This window comes from Zootoca vivipara, chromosome 4 (genome assembly GCF_965207765.1).
Source record: "Zootoca vivipara chromosome 4, rZooViv2.hap1.1, whole genome shotgun sequence".
NCBI lineage: Eukaryota > Metazoa > Chordata > Lepidosauria > Squamata > Lacertidae > Zootoca > Zootoca vivipara.
Window position 1 is genome coordinate 29406212 of NC_142587.1, and position 15121 is coordinate 29421332.

The 15121-nt window shown below is 43.5% G+C and overlaps 1 protein-coding gene across 2 annotated transcripts; it reads right to left on the minus strand.

Annotated features, from left to right (window-relative positions):
- Positions 1 to 1144: 1144 nt before the first annotated feature.
- On the minus strand, positions 1145 to 15121 carry LOC118085698 (acetylserotonin O-methyltransferase). Of its 2 annotated transcripts, none has more exons than XM_035116638.3 (9): positions 14986 to 15121; positions 13617 to 13794; positions 12283 to 12457; positions 11253 to 11382; positions 10099 to 10167; positions 6486 to 6607; positions 4813 to 4953; positions 4217 to 4339; positions 1145 to 2699 (listed from the first exon to the last, which is right to left on the minus strand). In XM_035116638.3, exons 2-9 carry the CDS (start codon positions 13686 to 13688, stop codon positions 2491 to 2493), a joined length of 1041 nt encoding a protein of 346 aa, XP_034972529.1. In that variant the 5' UTR covers positions 13689 to 13794; positions 14986 to 15121; the 3' UTR covers positions 1145 to 2490. The 2 variants fall into 2 exon arrangements, with proteins under 2 accessions (XP_034972529.1, XP_088523746.1); XM_088667620.1 differs by lacking the exon at positions 14986 to 15121 and adding an exon at positions 14588 to 14781.

Genomic DNA, 15121 nt, shown 5'->3' on the forward strand with positions numbered 1-15121 from the left:
AATGCCAGGACCCTTAAGCCATCTTTGCTCCTTACTTTGTCATGCAGAGTCCTAAATTCCCAACACAGCCTAATGGTAGACAGTGGTGGGTTGTGTTCCCAGGGCTCTGCCTTAGCTGAGAAGAAAAGCTGAGTGGTGCAGACAGGGCCGTCTCTAGGCCTGGGCTGGGTGGCGCAATACGCCAGGGTGCCTGGCCACCAGGGGGCGCTGCCACCAGGGTTGGGATGGAGGAGGAGGAGGCGGTGGTGGCCGCCGATGCTGCTGGCTCCACCTCCGGAGGACAGGGAGTGGGAAGCAAGCCTGGGGGCTGCTATGGGTGCAAAAGGGTCCACGGCTGCTTGCTCTGCGAGGCCGCTCCGCCCCCACAGGTGCCTCACGTGGAGGAGGAGGAGTGATGGTGGGGGAAGGTGCCCATGCCTGCTGCCTTTGGTGCCAGAACCTCTTTGGCTGAGGGGCGCGTGCCTCTTGAGGGGTGCAGAGTGGAGGCGCCCACCATGTGGGCGGTGAGAAATTGCTGCAATTATAGTAGTGGGTGGGATGAAAGGGGCCAGAGGAGCCACTCCACTGCGAGGAAAATTTTGGGGCTCTTTTGGTTTGGGGAAAAGGCGCAGGAAAAGTGACACGATCATGGCAATCATGAGGAAAGTGGGTAGAGGAAAGTGTTTTACTCCCTCTCTCACCTAACACTCGAAGTCGCGGCCATCCCGCGAAGCTGAATATTGGGAGATTCAAGACAGAGATAAGTGGAAAAGGCCCTTCTTCATGCAGCACAAAGGTCAGCAACTCTGGGAAATGGGGGGGGGCACCAGAGGGATCTTTGAACCCGGCGCTGGATAGGCTTAAGACGGCCCTGGATGCAGACAACAGCTGGGCAGCGAGGCAGTCAATGGGAAGCCTCAATCTACATGGCTTGTGGTCAGAGGCACTGGGGGTTGTAGTCTGGTGGCAGACATAGCAAAAAAACAGAAAACTTCTCAACAAGCTTAAGCTGAAATGGGGATTGGCTGGGCTCACATTATGGCCTTCAGTAGCAGCATGAATTTTCTCTAAGGGTAGGAAGTTTTGTTGCTTAAAAACTCCAGTTGAAAGTGGAAGCAATAGCAACGAAGAGCAATTGCTTGGTAATAAAGACATTTCACCCATGTTGTTTTTATTTATAATAATGTTTATTTTTATTACATTGTATTAATTGTTAACGTTGTGTATGTGTACACACCGTTAGTGGTATTTATTCATTTGGGGTTTTATTTTCCCCCTTAGGCTTCCTTAAATGCAAAACAAAAAAATCAAAGATTTCTGTGCTTAAATACCGTACTACAGTTTTGTGTGTTTCCTCTAATAACACTTGTACTTGACTAGGAGAAAATGCTCAAGCAACGATAATGATGGAGAATGGACAGTTCCCATTTTCATATGAGGAATGTTGGAGGAAATGATATCTCCCTCCTAGGACTGTTGTAGCTGGTACACCAACCAAAGTTCGTAATGGTCACCCCAGAGATCACCTGGGCCTCTAATGACAATGATGGATCTTCATACCTTGTCCTTCAAAGAAGGGTGCATAACCTATCCAGAGGTATTACACAGCTCAAACCCCAGAACTGGGAGCTGCCCGTTTATAGTCAAAAACCTTTCATGTCAAAACAAGTTCAATAAACTTCAGGCTTTCCACAGCTATTTGATCTTCCACAGAGATGATGTATCACTCAATATACATAGCAATTTTAAATTCAGATTAACATAAGCAAAGACTGGTCCCTATCCAAAATGGCATAAACTGACTGGGAGAGGCAATATTGGAATGCTTCTAAGCAGTGCTATTATTCTAGAAAAAGAGGTGCCGGAACTCGCACTGAACACCTCCCTTGTTCTCTTATAATGGCGACTGGCCCATCTGAGAGGTCCTGGAGTTCCAGCTGAAAAAAAGTCCTGCTTCCAAACTACCCTGAATCAAACAAAACCATTCAAGGGAGTATCTTACTGCAAGAGATATTACAATTTGTGAAATAAATACTGTACTGCTGTGTCATATTTTTTTATTTTGAAATAAACTGGTGTTTAGAACAGTAGGCTGAGAAAATGAATTATTATTCCAGTTTCCTTTTGAATTGAAGAAGAATGAAGTACGTGTTTCGCAAAATACGCACCAACCGAGTGGCAACAGTGGCAGGGTCGACGAAATAACAAAGTCGTCTTCAGTATCTTTGCTTGCTTTTATTTACAATATACACCACACACCTCTACTCCATTCCTCTCATTTCACAATACATCACCACCACACCCATGAACCATTTGGGTAGCTTAAATACAGAATTCAAAATAGTCAATTGCCCAATCACATGACAGTAAGCAAACTCTACCTTCAATTATTCAAATTAGCAAAAGCTCACAGGTGTTTTAATATTCAGATCAAGGTTACAAACACACATCTCTGTGTAGCACCATTGACCACATCAGGCTTAAAGGAAAAACCTAACAGTACGGTCGATATTATTTTCTTGCTAAAATGGCATCATAGAAGCTCATTTTCTTTTGTTGAATCTCTTTGAATCCAGCTGCACTAAGCAGTACATTGTACTCTGATGAGGTTCGTTCTTGGCCTTCGGTAAGGAGTAGCATCAACACAGAGTGTAGTTGGCACCTTACCGGCCCCTTTCTATCTTCGCTGAGGACCATTTCCACTACTAACACTCCACCACCTGTTTCAAAATACGTTTCACCAAGTTAGTAAAAGATATATATCATTAGCTGAAAATGCCTGACACTGTCCAGGAATTCAAATAAACCAACAAATATTATGATTTTCAAATGGATAGTGTAATTTTTGAATTTCAGGATTGCACACAGACACATGCACACACATACCAAATCAGTGCTTCAACCTGACCTGGACCCGATTCAATGAGGCGGGCCGGGCGGAGAACATGCCAAAGTCATGTTTCAGTCTGCCATCTTGATTCAAAATGGCTCCCATTGGCCAAACATCATCAAAGACCGCTGCCTCGCCTCAGGAACCCCCATGCCAAGTTGGGTGATGATATCTCGAGAGGTGGGTGAAGCTATGCCAACAAATGGGTGGTTTTTCAATTCACCATCTTGATTCAAAATGGCACCAGACACCCAAACATCAGCTAAGTCCGCCAACCTCAGTTCGGTAACCCTTGTGCCACATTTGGCAATGATCTCGAGAGGCAGCTGAACCCATAGAATATAGATGGACAGAAAGACATACCACTTTCCAAAATATGCAGATTACTTATTTCAAAACTGAAATAAGGAAAGAGTTCATCTTAATTCACCCAAGCATTCTGGGATCAGAAGCTATGCAGTTGAACCCGGGTGGCATGGGCAAATGAGGGGCAGTGCAGCAAGGCTTTGAGTAACAAGGGCCCAATTTGCATGGTACCTTTAGCTCTTCTGTCTCCCTGCCTTCTCTGAAGAAAGGCCTGAGCTTCCCATTATTGTAGTGAGCAGGCTAGGATTAGTCCAGTTTTAGAGTCACAGAGCTCGGGTTTATTTTGTATTCCGTTTTGACATTCTGCCTGCTTTCCCTCCACCTTTTCCTCTTAATAAAGTTTCTCAATTTCTCTGCTGAAGTGTGTGTTATTGCCTATAGCCCCACTTGCCATATGTCCGGGTTTTCACAGACACTTTGCCTATTCAGTGAAAAACGGACGCAATTTTGCTACTCGATTCCCAGACTTGTCCGGGAAAACCCGGATATATGGCAGCCCTACACATGCCTAGATGCTTGGCACTTAGGAATGGAGTTGTAAGTGACCAGCAGAGTCTGCAGAGTCAAGAGGGAGTGTTGACTACCTTTACGCTGTAAGTAACATAAGGAGCATTTGAAATGCAGTTACTTTAGTGCAGGCATCCCCAAACCACGGCCCTCTAGATATTTTGGCCTACAACTCCCATGATCCCTAGCTAACAGGGCCAGTGGTCGGGGAGGATGGGAATTGTAGTCCAAAACATCTGGAGGGCCGGAGTTTGGGGGTGCCTACTTTAGTGCATCCCAGGTCCCCTCCCACCTGGGGATGCAGGAGTAAGTGGAAGGGTGGTGGCAGTAACCCACTGGCAGCACTGAGGGGCTGTTGTGTTGCATTTGGGCAACGAAGGGTATGTGAGAGGCTCTCTTGGGCTTCCACCCTTGGTTGCTCCTGCTCCCCCTTTGCGCTGTTCATTGATCTGTTCACTGTATAAATACACATACCAGGTTTGCAGGCCTTGTGCAGTCTGGTTAGTAGCTGCACACACTTCTCATCAGCCCAGTCGTGCAGGACCCTAGCCAAAATATAGAGGTCAGCTTCTGGAATTGGGTCTTTAAAAAAGTCCCCTGTAATAGAATAGGTAGAAAATAAGTATAATTTCTTAAAGGAAGAATAATTCACTGTATCTTTCAGAAATCAACAGTTATTAAGGCCCAGCTGCTGTCTGCTGTTTCTTCTAGTGCAGGCATCCCCAAACTTCGACCCTCCAGATGTTTTGGACTACAATTCCCATCATCCCTGACCACTGGTCCTCTTAGCTAGGGATCATGGGAGTTGTAGGCCAAAATATCTGGAGGGCCGCAGTTTGGGGATGCCTGTTCTAGTGCATGGATAAGGAATCGGTGGACTTCAGATGATGTTGGACTCCAACTCCCATCAGTCCCAATCAGAATGGCCAATTGTCAGGGATGCTGGGAGCCATAGTTCAACAGCCTTTGGAGGAGCACAGATCCCAATTCCTACCCTAGAGTTTTGCTATCTTGCTTGTTAAAAGAAGAGTGATCTAACCAATGTAAGCTCTTGGAAAACCACAGTTTACCTTTATAGAAAGTAATCTGGTGATCTTGCGGGGACACATAATGGTTATTTGCTTGTTCCACCACTTCAGGTAGGTCTAAAATTGTCACTGTAGAATTTGGATAAAATGAAATATATTCCTTGGCACATGCTCCAGTACATCCTTGAAGGGAAAACAAAGAAAAAATGAAAATGTTGTGCATCGCAAAGCTTTATCCAAACAACCCTGTGCAAAAATGTAAGAGTAGCACCATCAGATAGGTGGCTGGCAACTAGGGTTGAATGATGTCTGGTTTTCAACAGCATTATCATCACCAGCTAAACATCACAACATACTGATATATCATGATGTCTGAAATAAGGAAAGAACTATGTAGAAGGCATTTGCTTGTGTGCTTCTCCCACTTTCTAATTTGTCAATTCTATTATGCCAATTAAGTACCAAATTTCCAGGAGGAAAGCATGTAGATTGCTGCTGTTAGAGCATTTCATCTGTTGTTAGACCATTTCATCATGTGGGCTACACAAATTAAATGAGAATGCCGGTATGTGGCCTTGAAGGCAAAACTCTGGCTATGGCTCAAGCTATGCTTTAACCCGGTGGGCATGGCACCCTTGATATTGAGAGATGCTTTCCAATCATCGTGGGAAAAGGAGATCATAAAGGAAGTGCAGGTCTGCGGATTGTCACACCTCTATCTGGAATCTATGACATATAGCCAAGCCAGAGCTGTGATCTCGCAAAGATTGAGTGACATTGCTAGATAAGAGGACATAGCCCTGGTGAAACCAGGGATGTTCTTGGGGAATCAGATCAGATTACACCAGCCCCTTATCTCACAGAAATCCACTACGTGGAATACCATAGACTTCTCACAGCTGCCAGATTAAATGTCCTCGAATTGGCGGTTATGTTGGGAAGGTACAGGAGAGTCCCATATGACCAGAGAACTTGTCATTGTTCCCTGGGAGTGATTGAGTCAACTGAAAATATTCTTTTGACCTGCCCTTTTTGTGCAGACCTTAGACAAAAATTTATAGACCCACTCCTATGCCAACTTAGCCCTGTAGTAGCCAGAGAAAGAAAGGTTTTGTTTTTACTGAATAATGTTACTGGAACAACAGCCTCCTTGGTGGCCAATTTTCTTTTTTTGGCCCTTAAGCGTCGTTAGGTTAAAATTGACAGCGCCGACGTGGGTCTAAATGTATAGCCTAATTTATTGTCGGTTTCAGTTGTAAGTTTTTTAGATGTTTAGATGTTAAATGTCTAGATGTTTTAAATTTTGTATGGATAAATGTTTATTTCTGACTGACGGTCGAATAAAATTGAATTGAATGAGAATGCAAACAGCAGCATATGCACAGTAATCTCCAGTGTGGACAAACCCTGTTTCTCCCATTGCTCTTGATACTGCAGGACTAAACAGAAGTAGCATCAAAGTACTGTAGTTTGAAAGATGTTAATGAGTTTCTATTTGTCTAATTCATTCTCTTGTTTTGCAGCGTTCTTCCTGCTTGGCTTTCTCCATCACTCATAGTCATGGATCCTTTCACTCTGTTATCCACTCTACCCATTTTTGCCTTCCCTTCACAAATCAGAAACACACCTGTAGCACTTTCCTCCTTTTTATTCTTCCTGCTTTACGATTTTGAGCTAGTAGTAAAGGACGATATCGTGGAATTTACAGCACTTACCTCCCACATCACAAACAAGCGGGAAATGCGAAAGATCAAATGCAGCCATCATTTCTCGGCCAAACAGATGCCAGTTTGCATGCATAGCATCCATGAAGGTTTTTTGCAGCCCACTCTTGGATCTAGTAATTCAAAATCGCATTGGCATATAAAAGACACAAAAGTTTCATACAAAAATTGCTTCCAGACTAGAGCGGTATTCCACAAAATGCTCTTGCTTTCCCATTGTTAGCTGCATGTAGACGTTTAGCAACTCTAAAAATGTTCACCCTGTTGGTAGATTTTATTTTCTTTGGTCCGATCCTGTTATTCCCCACTTATACCAAGGGGCAGATTGTAAGCATATCATACTGATCCTGGCCTGACTGCACTGGCTGCCAATTAGTTTCTGGACCCAATTTTAAAGTGCTGATTTTACATATAAAATCTTAACAGCTCAGGACTGCAATACCTCTCCCCATACAAACCAACCCAGACCCTGTGATCATCACCTGAGCCCTTTCTCCAGGAGATGCCTGGAGGGCAGCAACATGAGAACAGGCCTTTTCTGTGTTGGCTCCCTGCTCTCCCTAGGGAAGCTCACCCACTGCCTGCATTACTAAAGCTTTACGCACTGGGCAAAAGCATTTCTCAAACCAGGCGGATTAAACATTCCATGGCATTTTAAATGTGTTTATGGGAAGGGGATTATTGGCTTGTTTTTGTTTTGTTTTATTATGCATTTTGTGTTCTCATTTTGTACTTTTATGTTGTGAACCACTCTGATCTTTGGAAGATCTTTGATTATAGCTCGGCTTTTAATACCATCCTTCCAGACATTCTTATAAAAAAGCTGATGGAACTAGACCTTTCTTCTACCATCTGTGACTGGATTAAAGACTTTGAGGGATCGGACACAAACAGTGAGGATTGGGCCTGTTACATCTACCTCCCTGAAGCTCAGCACTGGCACCCCATAGGGATGTGTGCTGAGTCCCTACCTGTACTCGTTGTATACATATGACTATTTCATGTGATCCATCTACTGCAATTATTAAGTTTGCAGATGATACTACCATAATGGGTCTAATTACAGGTGGAGATGAATCAGCATACAGGTTCAAAAAGTATCTACATGGTGCCTAGAGAATAAAGGTAAAGGTAAAGGAACCCCTGACCATTAGGTCCAGTCGTGACCGACTCTGGGGTTGTGGCGCTCATCTTGCGTTATTGGCCGAGGGAGCTGGCGTACAGCTTCCAGGTCATGTGGCCAGTATGACAAAGCCACTTCTGGCGAACCAGAGCAGTGCAGGGAAATGCTGTTTACCTTCCCGTCGGAGTGGTACCTTTTTATCTACTTGTACTTTGACGTGCTTTCGAACTGCTAGGTTAGCAGGAGCTGGGACCGAGCAACGGGAGCTCACCCCGTCGCGGGGATTCGAACCGTCGACCTTCTGATCGGGAAGCCCTAGGCTCTGTGGTTTAACCCGCGTCCCTATGCCTATAGAATAACTTGCACCTAAATATTAGCAAGACAAAGGAGATGGTGTTGGACTTTCAGAGGAAGAGAGGGGAACTAGCCCCGTTGTATATCGGGGGGGGGGTTATGTGGAGAGAGTCTATTCCTTTAATTTCCTGGGAGTTTACCTTAGTGAAGACCTCACTTGGAAAAAACAATATAATTATGGTTAGGAAGGCCCAACAGAGCCTCCATTTCCTCAGGGTCTTGCGAAAGAACAACGTTAAACAACAATTGATGACATCCTTCTACCAGTCCACAATAGAAAGTGTCCTCTCATATTGTATCACATGTTGGCTTGACAGCCACAGACAGAAAGTCTTTACAGAGGGTGGTGAACACAGCACATGGGCTGTCCCCTGAGCCCGCTAGATGACATCACAAGGGATCGATGCCTTAGGAGAACGAGAAAAATTCTCAGGGATGGTTCACACCCTGGCCAACACCTCTTTAATCTTCTACCCTTGGGCAGAAGATATAGAAGTGTAATCAGTTGTACCAACAGCCTAAAAAAATAGTTTCTATCCGTGGGCTGTTAGGCTGCTGAATGGAAAATAATATAGTTCAACTGACTTTCAGGGTTGGTGTGTTGTGCGACAAGCACACAGAGTGCAATGAGATTGAGTGGGGGGGAGGCTCGGTTAATTAAGGGCAGCATACAAAATTAATTAATGATGTTCCTATAATTCAATGTATCTATACCTCTCATAGACAAACAGAATAGTTTGTTTTCTCAGCATTTGCACAGCTGTTCCATGCACCTAGATCATATATCTGAATGTTTTCCTTTTTATGTTTTATGTGTGTGTGCTGGTCGTTGGTTGGTTGGTTGATTGATTGTTTTCTCAGCATTTGCACAGCTGTTCACAGCTGTTCCATGCACCTCCATAACCTGCTTCTTTGGTTAAACCCCGCTTCCCAATTTAGAGCATGTCAAAACTTCAACATTCTTCTGATTACACTTCGCAATAGTCTCATCTCTCTTTTATTTTTTACAGTCTTTAAAAAACAACAACCACAAAGCAAAGTGAGACAGTCATCGTGTCACATGCAGGTTTACAATGCAAGAGCTGTGAGCTATGGCACAATGAAATGAAAACTTTCACCCATCAGGAAGACACAACTGAAGCTAGTGAATGAAGCGCTTTGTCTCTTGCATTAATGTAACAAATTAAAATCAAAGTTCTGAGAACGTATCTGTATCTGTCTGAATTACCGGCACTTCCCTAAACATGTTGCATCGCTGGTTGCATTCTGCACAATATCTTTGAGTATTTGGCTCCTTAATTATATCTGAATAAATATTGTATGTGCATTTTTAGTCTATATTTTAGTTAAGTTGTATACAAATACCGATAAATGATATTGCCTGTTAAGGATTTAACACAGAGAAAGAGGGAGGAGAGAGGGGGGATATCCTCTCTAATGAATCCTTAACTCTGTCCATTCAGGACCCCTGAACACAACGAAGGGCTGAAATGGAGTCTTTTTATCTTCCTCATCAGCAACCCTTGAATTTTTTTGACACATGCTTTCAGATTCTCTTTCCCAACCAGCCACAACATTCCAACTTCAGGAATTGTTAATTGGCACAGGACCTCCATTCTCCACCAGTAACGAGAGCTTGCAGATCTTATTCCAATGCAGTATCCTGATCCACGTACCCAAAATGAGGTGTAGATGCATCTGGCCTGAGCATAGACTGATCTCTGGATACAGTAATGGCAAACTGCATTGTACCCATGAAAAGACTCTGAAAAAGCCATTTGTGAAGACCAGATGCAATTCTGCTTCAATATTGGAGCATAGTGGAGGCAAACCAGGATATTCTGCACAACTAAGCTGCATAATATAAGCCCTGGTTGCAGACGTCACCCTCACACATGCATAAAACAGGAAGCCAAGTTTGGCATGTGGTAAGAAATTTCCCAATAATCTGATAACATTTGGAGAGGGGAAAGGCAACAATGAATAGAGAAAACACTGGAACTGTGAATACAAGCTAGCAATATGTTTCACACAAATTGCAACGGCAATGGTTACCTCGACAAGAAGCATCCCAGGTTTTCTCCATTCTTCCAAAAGCAAGATGTGGAAAACCTTCTCTTTTTTTACCTGTTAAGAGAGTCAATCCAATCTTTTCCGGAAATGCCATATACTCTATCAGTCTGACTCTTTCCTTCTCTGAAAAAGAATATTCATTTTAATTAAATGAAAATTGAGCGGAACACACACACACACATACAACAAACCCATAATGAATGCAATACATACCATTATCATGTTATCCATCTTTTTAATGAAATATTTATACTATTGTATCCTGTTGAGGGTTTTTTTCATTAAGCAATATATAAATATTGCCGAATAAAGTACATTTAAAAAAATTATATGTGTTGTCAAGGTTGACTAACAATCACAGCTTTGTTTGTTCATGACAAGTATATACCACCGTATAACCAGAGTTTTCTGAGTAGCTTACACATCTCAGTGATTCCAAATCTATTTTTAAATCTCAAATTAGTCACTAGACAAGAATTGAACCAATTTCTCCTGGATGTATATATTCTTAGACTTCTAAGCACTTTACATAAAACAATATAAATTATTAATTCAAAGCAATAGAAAACCAAACATTAAACAGTGACCTAAATTTATCAATTTACAATTGAAACTAACAGTTTGAATATATACAAAATAAAATAGCTTATATTCGAAAAATATAAAGAAGAATGCTATACTACAAAAGAAAACCCCTTTCACTTCCATTTTAGCAACATGCCTAATTGCAGTGTTGCTCTTTCCAATCGCCGTTTAAAATAAAATCGTAGTATTTTTCGTGATAGGGCACTATATGCCCCATTCACTGGTAAGTGGCTTAGCAGATATTAAGAGATTAATTTTGAGCCAATAAATGAGGGTCCTGAAAAGGCACTACCCATAAGGGCAATCGTGAATGTGCCTTGAGCTTCGAAAGGCTCCACCCACAACAATTATGTCAGGGCAGCTGCTGTAGACAGAAGACAGCAGCATGCAGACAGAGGAAAACCACAATGCTGGCCCAGCAGAGTCAAAAAGCAGTTGCAGTTCTGCCTGTATCTTTCAAGAGATGAGCAACAGAAAGGGAAGCACTAGGAACTGCTCACCTGGAGTCAGCCCTAGTGCGGAAGTGCCAATAGTTGCACCTGGGAAATTGAGCTAACCAGCCTCAGCACTGTGGCACGGCTTTAGGTGGCAGTTTCCTACTTTAGCGATATCCTTCTCCTCACCTCACAGAATCGGCTAAGTACTGCATACCCGGATAGACAAATTCAGAAGTGAACTTCATGGAATGATACTGAGACTTCAAGCTTGATTTGGCAAGGTAGAGATTGGCAATGTCTGTATTTCCATAAAGAGCTTAAAAAGAAAGGGGACAAAAGATTATTTTTTTTGCAATTATCGCCAAAGTCCAATTCCCTTAACCAATTATGCAGGAACAAAATGCATGAAATGGCAGGCATGGTGGCATGAAAAACCCTTCTCCCCCCCCCCAGCAAAAAAAAAAACCACCACCTGTAACCTGTTTATACAACACAGCAGCTGCATAAAAGGGAAACAACTACAGCTCTGTGGGAAAGCTTTTATTTATTAATTATTATTATTATTATTGCTGAAGTGGGCTAAACCACTGAGCCTAGGGCTTGCTGATCAGAAGGTCGGTGGTTCGAATCCCTGTGACGGGGTGAGCTCCCGTTGCTTGGTCCCAGCTCCTGCCAACCTAGCAGTTCGAAAGCACGTCAAAGTGCAAGTAGATAAATAGGAACCGCTATAGCGGGAAGGTAAACGGCGTTTCCATGTGCTGCTCTGGTTTGCCAGAAGCGGCTTTGTCATGCTGGCCACATGACCTGGAAGCTGTACGCCGGCTCCCTCGGCCAATAATGCGAGATGAGCGCACAACCCCAGAGTCGGTCACGACTGGACCTAATGGTCAGGGGTCCCTTTACCTTTACCTTTAGGGTAACAATGCTTTAAATAAACAAGCATTTCCTCTTGAATACTCTCCAAAGTGATTTGGGAAGTTCTGTCTGCTGTGTGCCTCAGATGTGTCCTAAAAACTCATATGTTTCCACAGGCTTATTTGAATGCTACTCTGTTCAGTTTCTGGTTTGCTGGTATAAATTTATTTACTGTATTCCTGATCTCTTTCTTGGATTGTATTCATTAGATTTTGGTTTATACGATTTGGTTTGGTTTGATAATTTGGTTAACTGCTTAGGGATCTCCCCCCAGAGATGCTAAGATGGAAGTAGTAACTACCTTGGTTGTCCTTCCTCTCCATTTGCAGGAACTTCAAGCCCACACAGGCTTCCAGCAGCCTCTCCATCCCAAAGGGACTGGTACCCAGACGTTCAGCAATAGTCACTGAAGTTAACGGTGCCTTGGATTCCATAAGCAGATCAAATACACCAAGATCAGAGGCAGTGAACATAATCTGGATCCAAAAAGGAATGAGGGAGTACAAAAGGAAAGAGTTCAAAATAGTCTATAGTTCTAGAAGGATGCTCTTGAAACAAACAAAATATCACCATAAATTATTGTGGCCCTTCAGATGGCATGGGTTGTGACTCCCATTGTCCCCGATCATTGGCCATGCTGACCAGAGCTGAAGGGAACTGGACTTCAACAACATCTGAAGGGTCACTGGTTCTCCATCCCTGCTGTAGAAAATGCTGGCAAAAAGCACTGGGGGGGGGACAGAGTTCTTCAGATTTTTGTTTATGAGTGGTACAAGAGGTTCGGACAGAGATAGACACTTCCTCTAACAGGGAAGCATCTCCATGGCCTATGCTTACTAAGTGAGCACAGAAAAACTGGATTAGAAAAAGGAGGAATTTGAGAAGGAAGTGTTGAAAAGGTTTTCAGCAAATCCAAGAAAACCTGTTTTAGTTTAGATTTTTTTTAAACTTAAGATTTAAAAAGGCCATGTTCTTTGTAATTTGTTTACCGCATGAAATATACTCCCTGGTGTTGTTGTTTTTATTTTTTTAACTTCCTGGTTTTCAAATGACCGAAGATTATGACAGATTTTTTCTGAGCACTTGGGGTCAAAAGAAAGTAATTTTAAACAACTGTTGCTGATGAAGCCTAGGCGGGTTCCCACAAAACAAGACACAGCGATAACAGCAACTGAACTAACAGAATTGGACAACAGGGGCAAAGCAACTGCTTATATACATTTCTGAAGGCCTGGGCCACTCCCACTCTCATTGTGACGGGCTGTCTAAACTCCCAAGCTGTGAATTGTAACTCATACTTTAAGGGCCAATGGCAGTGGCCCAAATCCGGAAATGTTCTGTGATTGGATATCATGATTCGAATCAGAACACAGTGACTCAGAATCCTTAGTCCAGACTCAAGTTCGGGCAAACAGAGACCACTGAATACTTAACAGTTGAGACATTTCATTCCAAATCTGCTAGACAGAGCCAGGCAGAGGACGAGGACAGGAGTGTGTCCTGCAGCCCTCCCCCCCCCCAAAAAAAACAACAACACATAAATCCTGGCTAAGCCCATCATCCATTAACAAGCAGAAGGTTTGAAAGTCCCTGGAAGTTTTAAACTTTGCAGACTAAACCCACCACAGATCTTACCTTTGAGATCACAAATGCATACTGGTGCTGAAACAAGATCTCCACGGCGTCAGCTTGTTCTGGAGCACTCATTGTTCTTCACTGCGCTGCCCAATACCCGACAGCCTTCGTCCAAAGAAAAAGTTGCTTTTGACAGTACCAAGACCTCTCTGCTTGCAATGTTGCTATCCAGTCTTAACTGAAAGTGACCATAAATATTCAGGAAAAATCAAAGCGGGCTCAAGAGCCTTTGTAAAACGAGTGGTTTATGGGAAAGTCCCAATCTTATAAAAGGGCAGGCGGAGGTGGAAAATTTATTGCCTCCCATGAATACGAAAGGGATCTAATTGAAATGATAAGCAGCTTCCTCTAGAAATGCCTGCAGCTGCATTGGCCACGACGCTGCTAAAAAAAAAGTGAGTATTTGCGACTGGAGGGCAGTTGTTAAATACCAGCAGCTCTGGAGTGCTCCCCCCCCCCCGGGGCCCAGGAGCAGCCATGCTATCGCCTCCTTCAAGGCTGTAGAGCTGTATTCACCACACTGCCTAAGATTTCAGATTAAAACTGCCACTGCTGAAAGGAAAGGAGAAACTTTTTCTGCCTCCCCACGTCCAGCCACCCTCTAAGGGACCCTCTTAAGAATATTAGGGGAAGTATGGCTTTGTTGTTGTTGTTTCTTGCAGTCTTCAGATGAGGACTAGACCATGTTAAAAAATGAACATAAGGTTTTAGCTGCAGATCATTCATTTTCAGCTTTGTATTCTTGTTATTAAAAAAAAAGTGTGCCTAGATATTCCGTTGCGGCACCCATAGCCTTGGTTTTTAAGGTGCCATTTAGCTCCTAGCTTTCATATCTCAGTTTCTAACACTGCCACACACAATAAAACACATTAATTGTGATATTCAGTAACTCACAGAACCAGAAGCTTCTTGGAATAGGACACAGGACTAGGTTTTTAATTCTCTACCTCTCCCTACTCCTCCAGGCTCACCTGCCTCCCACTCTGCTGCCTCTGACGTCCCCAACTTGTTTGGTTTATATCCTCTCCTTCCCCAGCACTAATGCTGGTTTGCTGGCTTGGGTGTGTCCTGGACTTATCAAGCAGATGGAACACACACAGCCTTAGCAGGGCCAAATCCTGCTATTCAGTGTCTCGCAGGAACTGCCACCTCTTGGCAGGCAGCTGCTTTTGTAAGAGGGTAGGGGGGCTGGGGAACCATTCCCCGCCCCTCCCCACTCCCTGCCTTCTGCTGCCAGAGCAAAAGTGATGCCTTTACCAGGATAGGTAAAGGAGAACATAGGAAGATAGGGAAGGAAAGAAAGACTGAAGTGTGAAAAATGGAGCGGGGGGACGGACGAGGAAGGGGTGAAGGGCATTTGGCTGCTCACCTGCAAAAGTGGAAGAAGCAAAAACAAAGCAGGACAGTAGGATGGTTCTGCACAATTTCAACCCCATTTTTATAGCCTCATCCTATGTGGGCAAAGGAATGTTGTTGTTGTCGTTTAGTCGTTTAGTCGTGTCCGA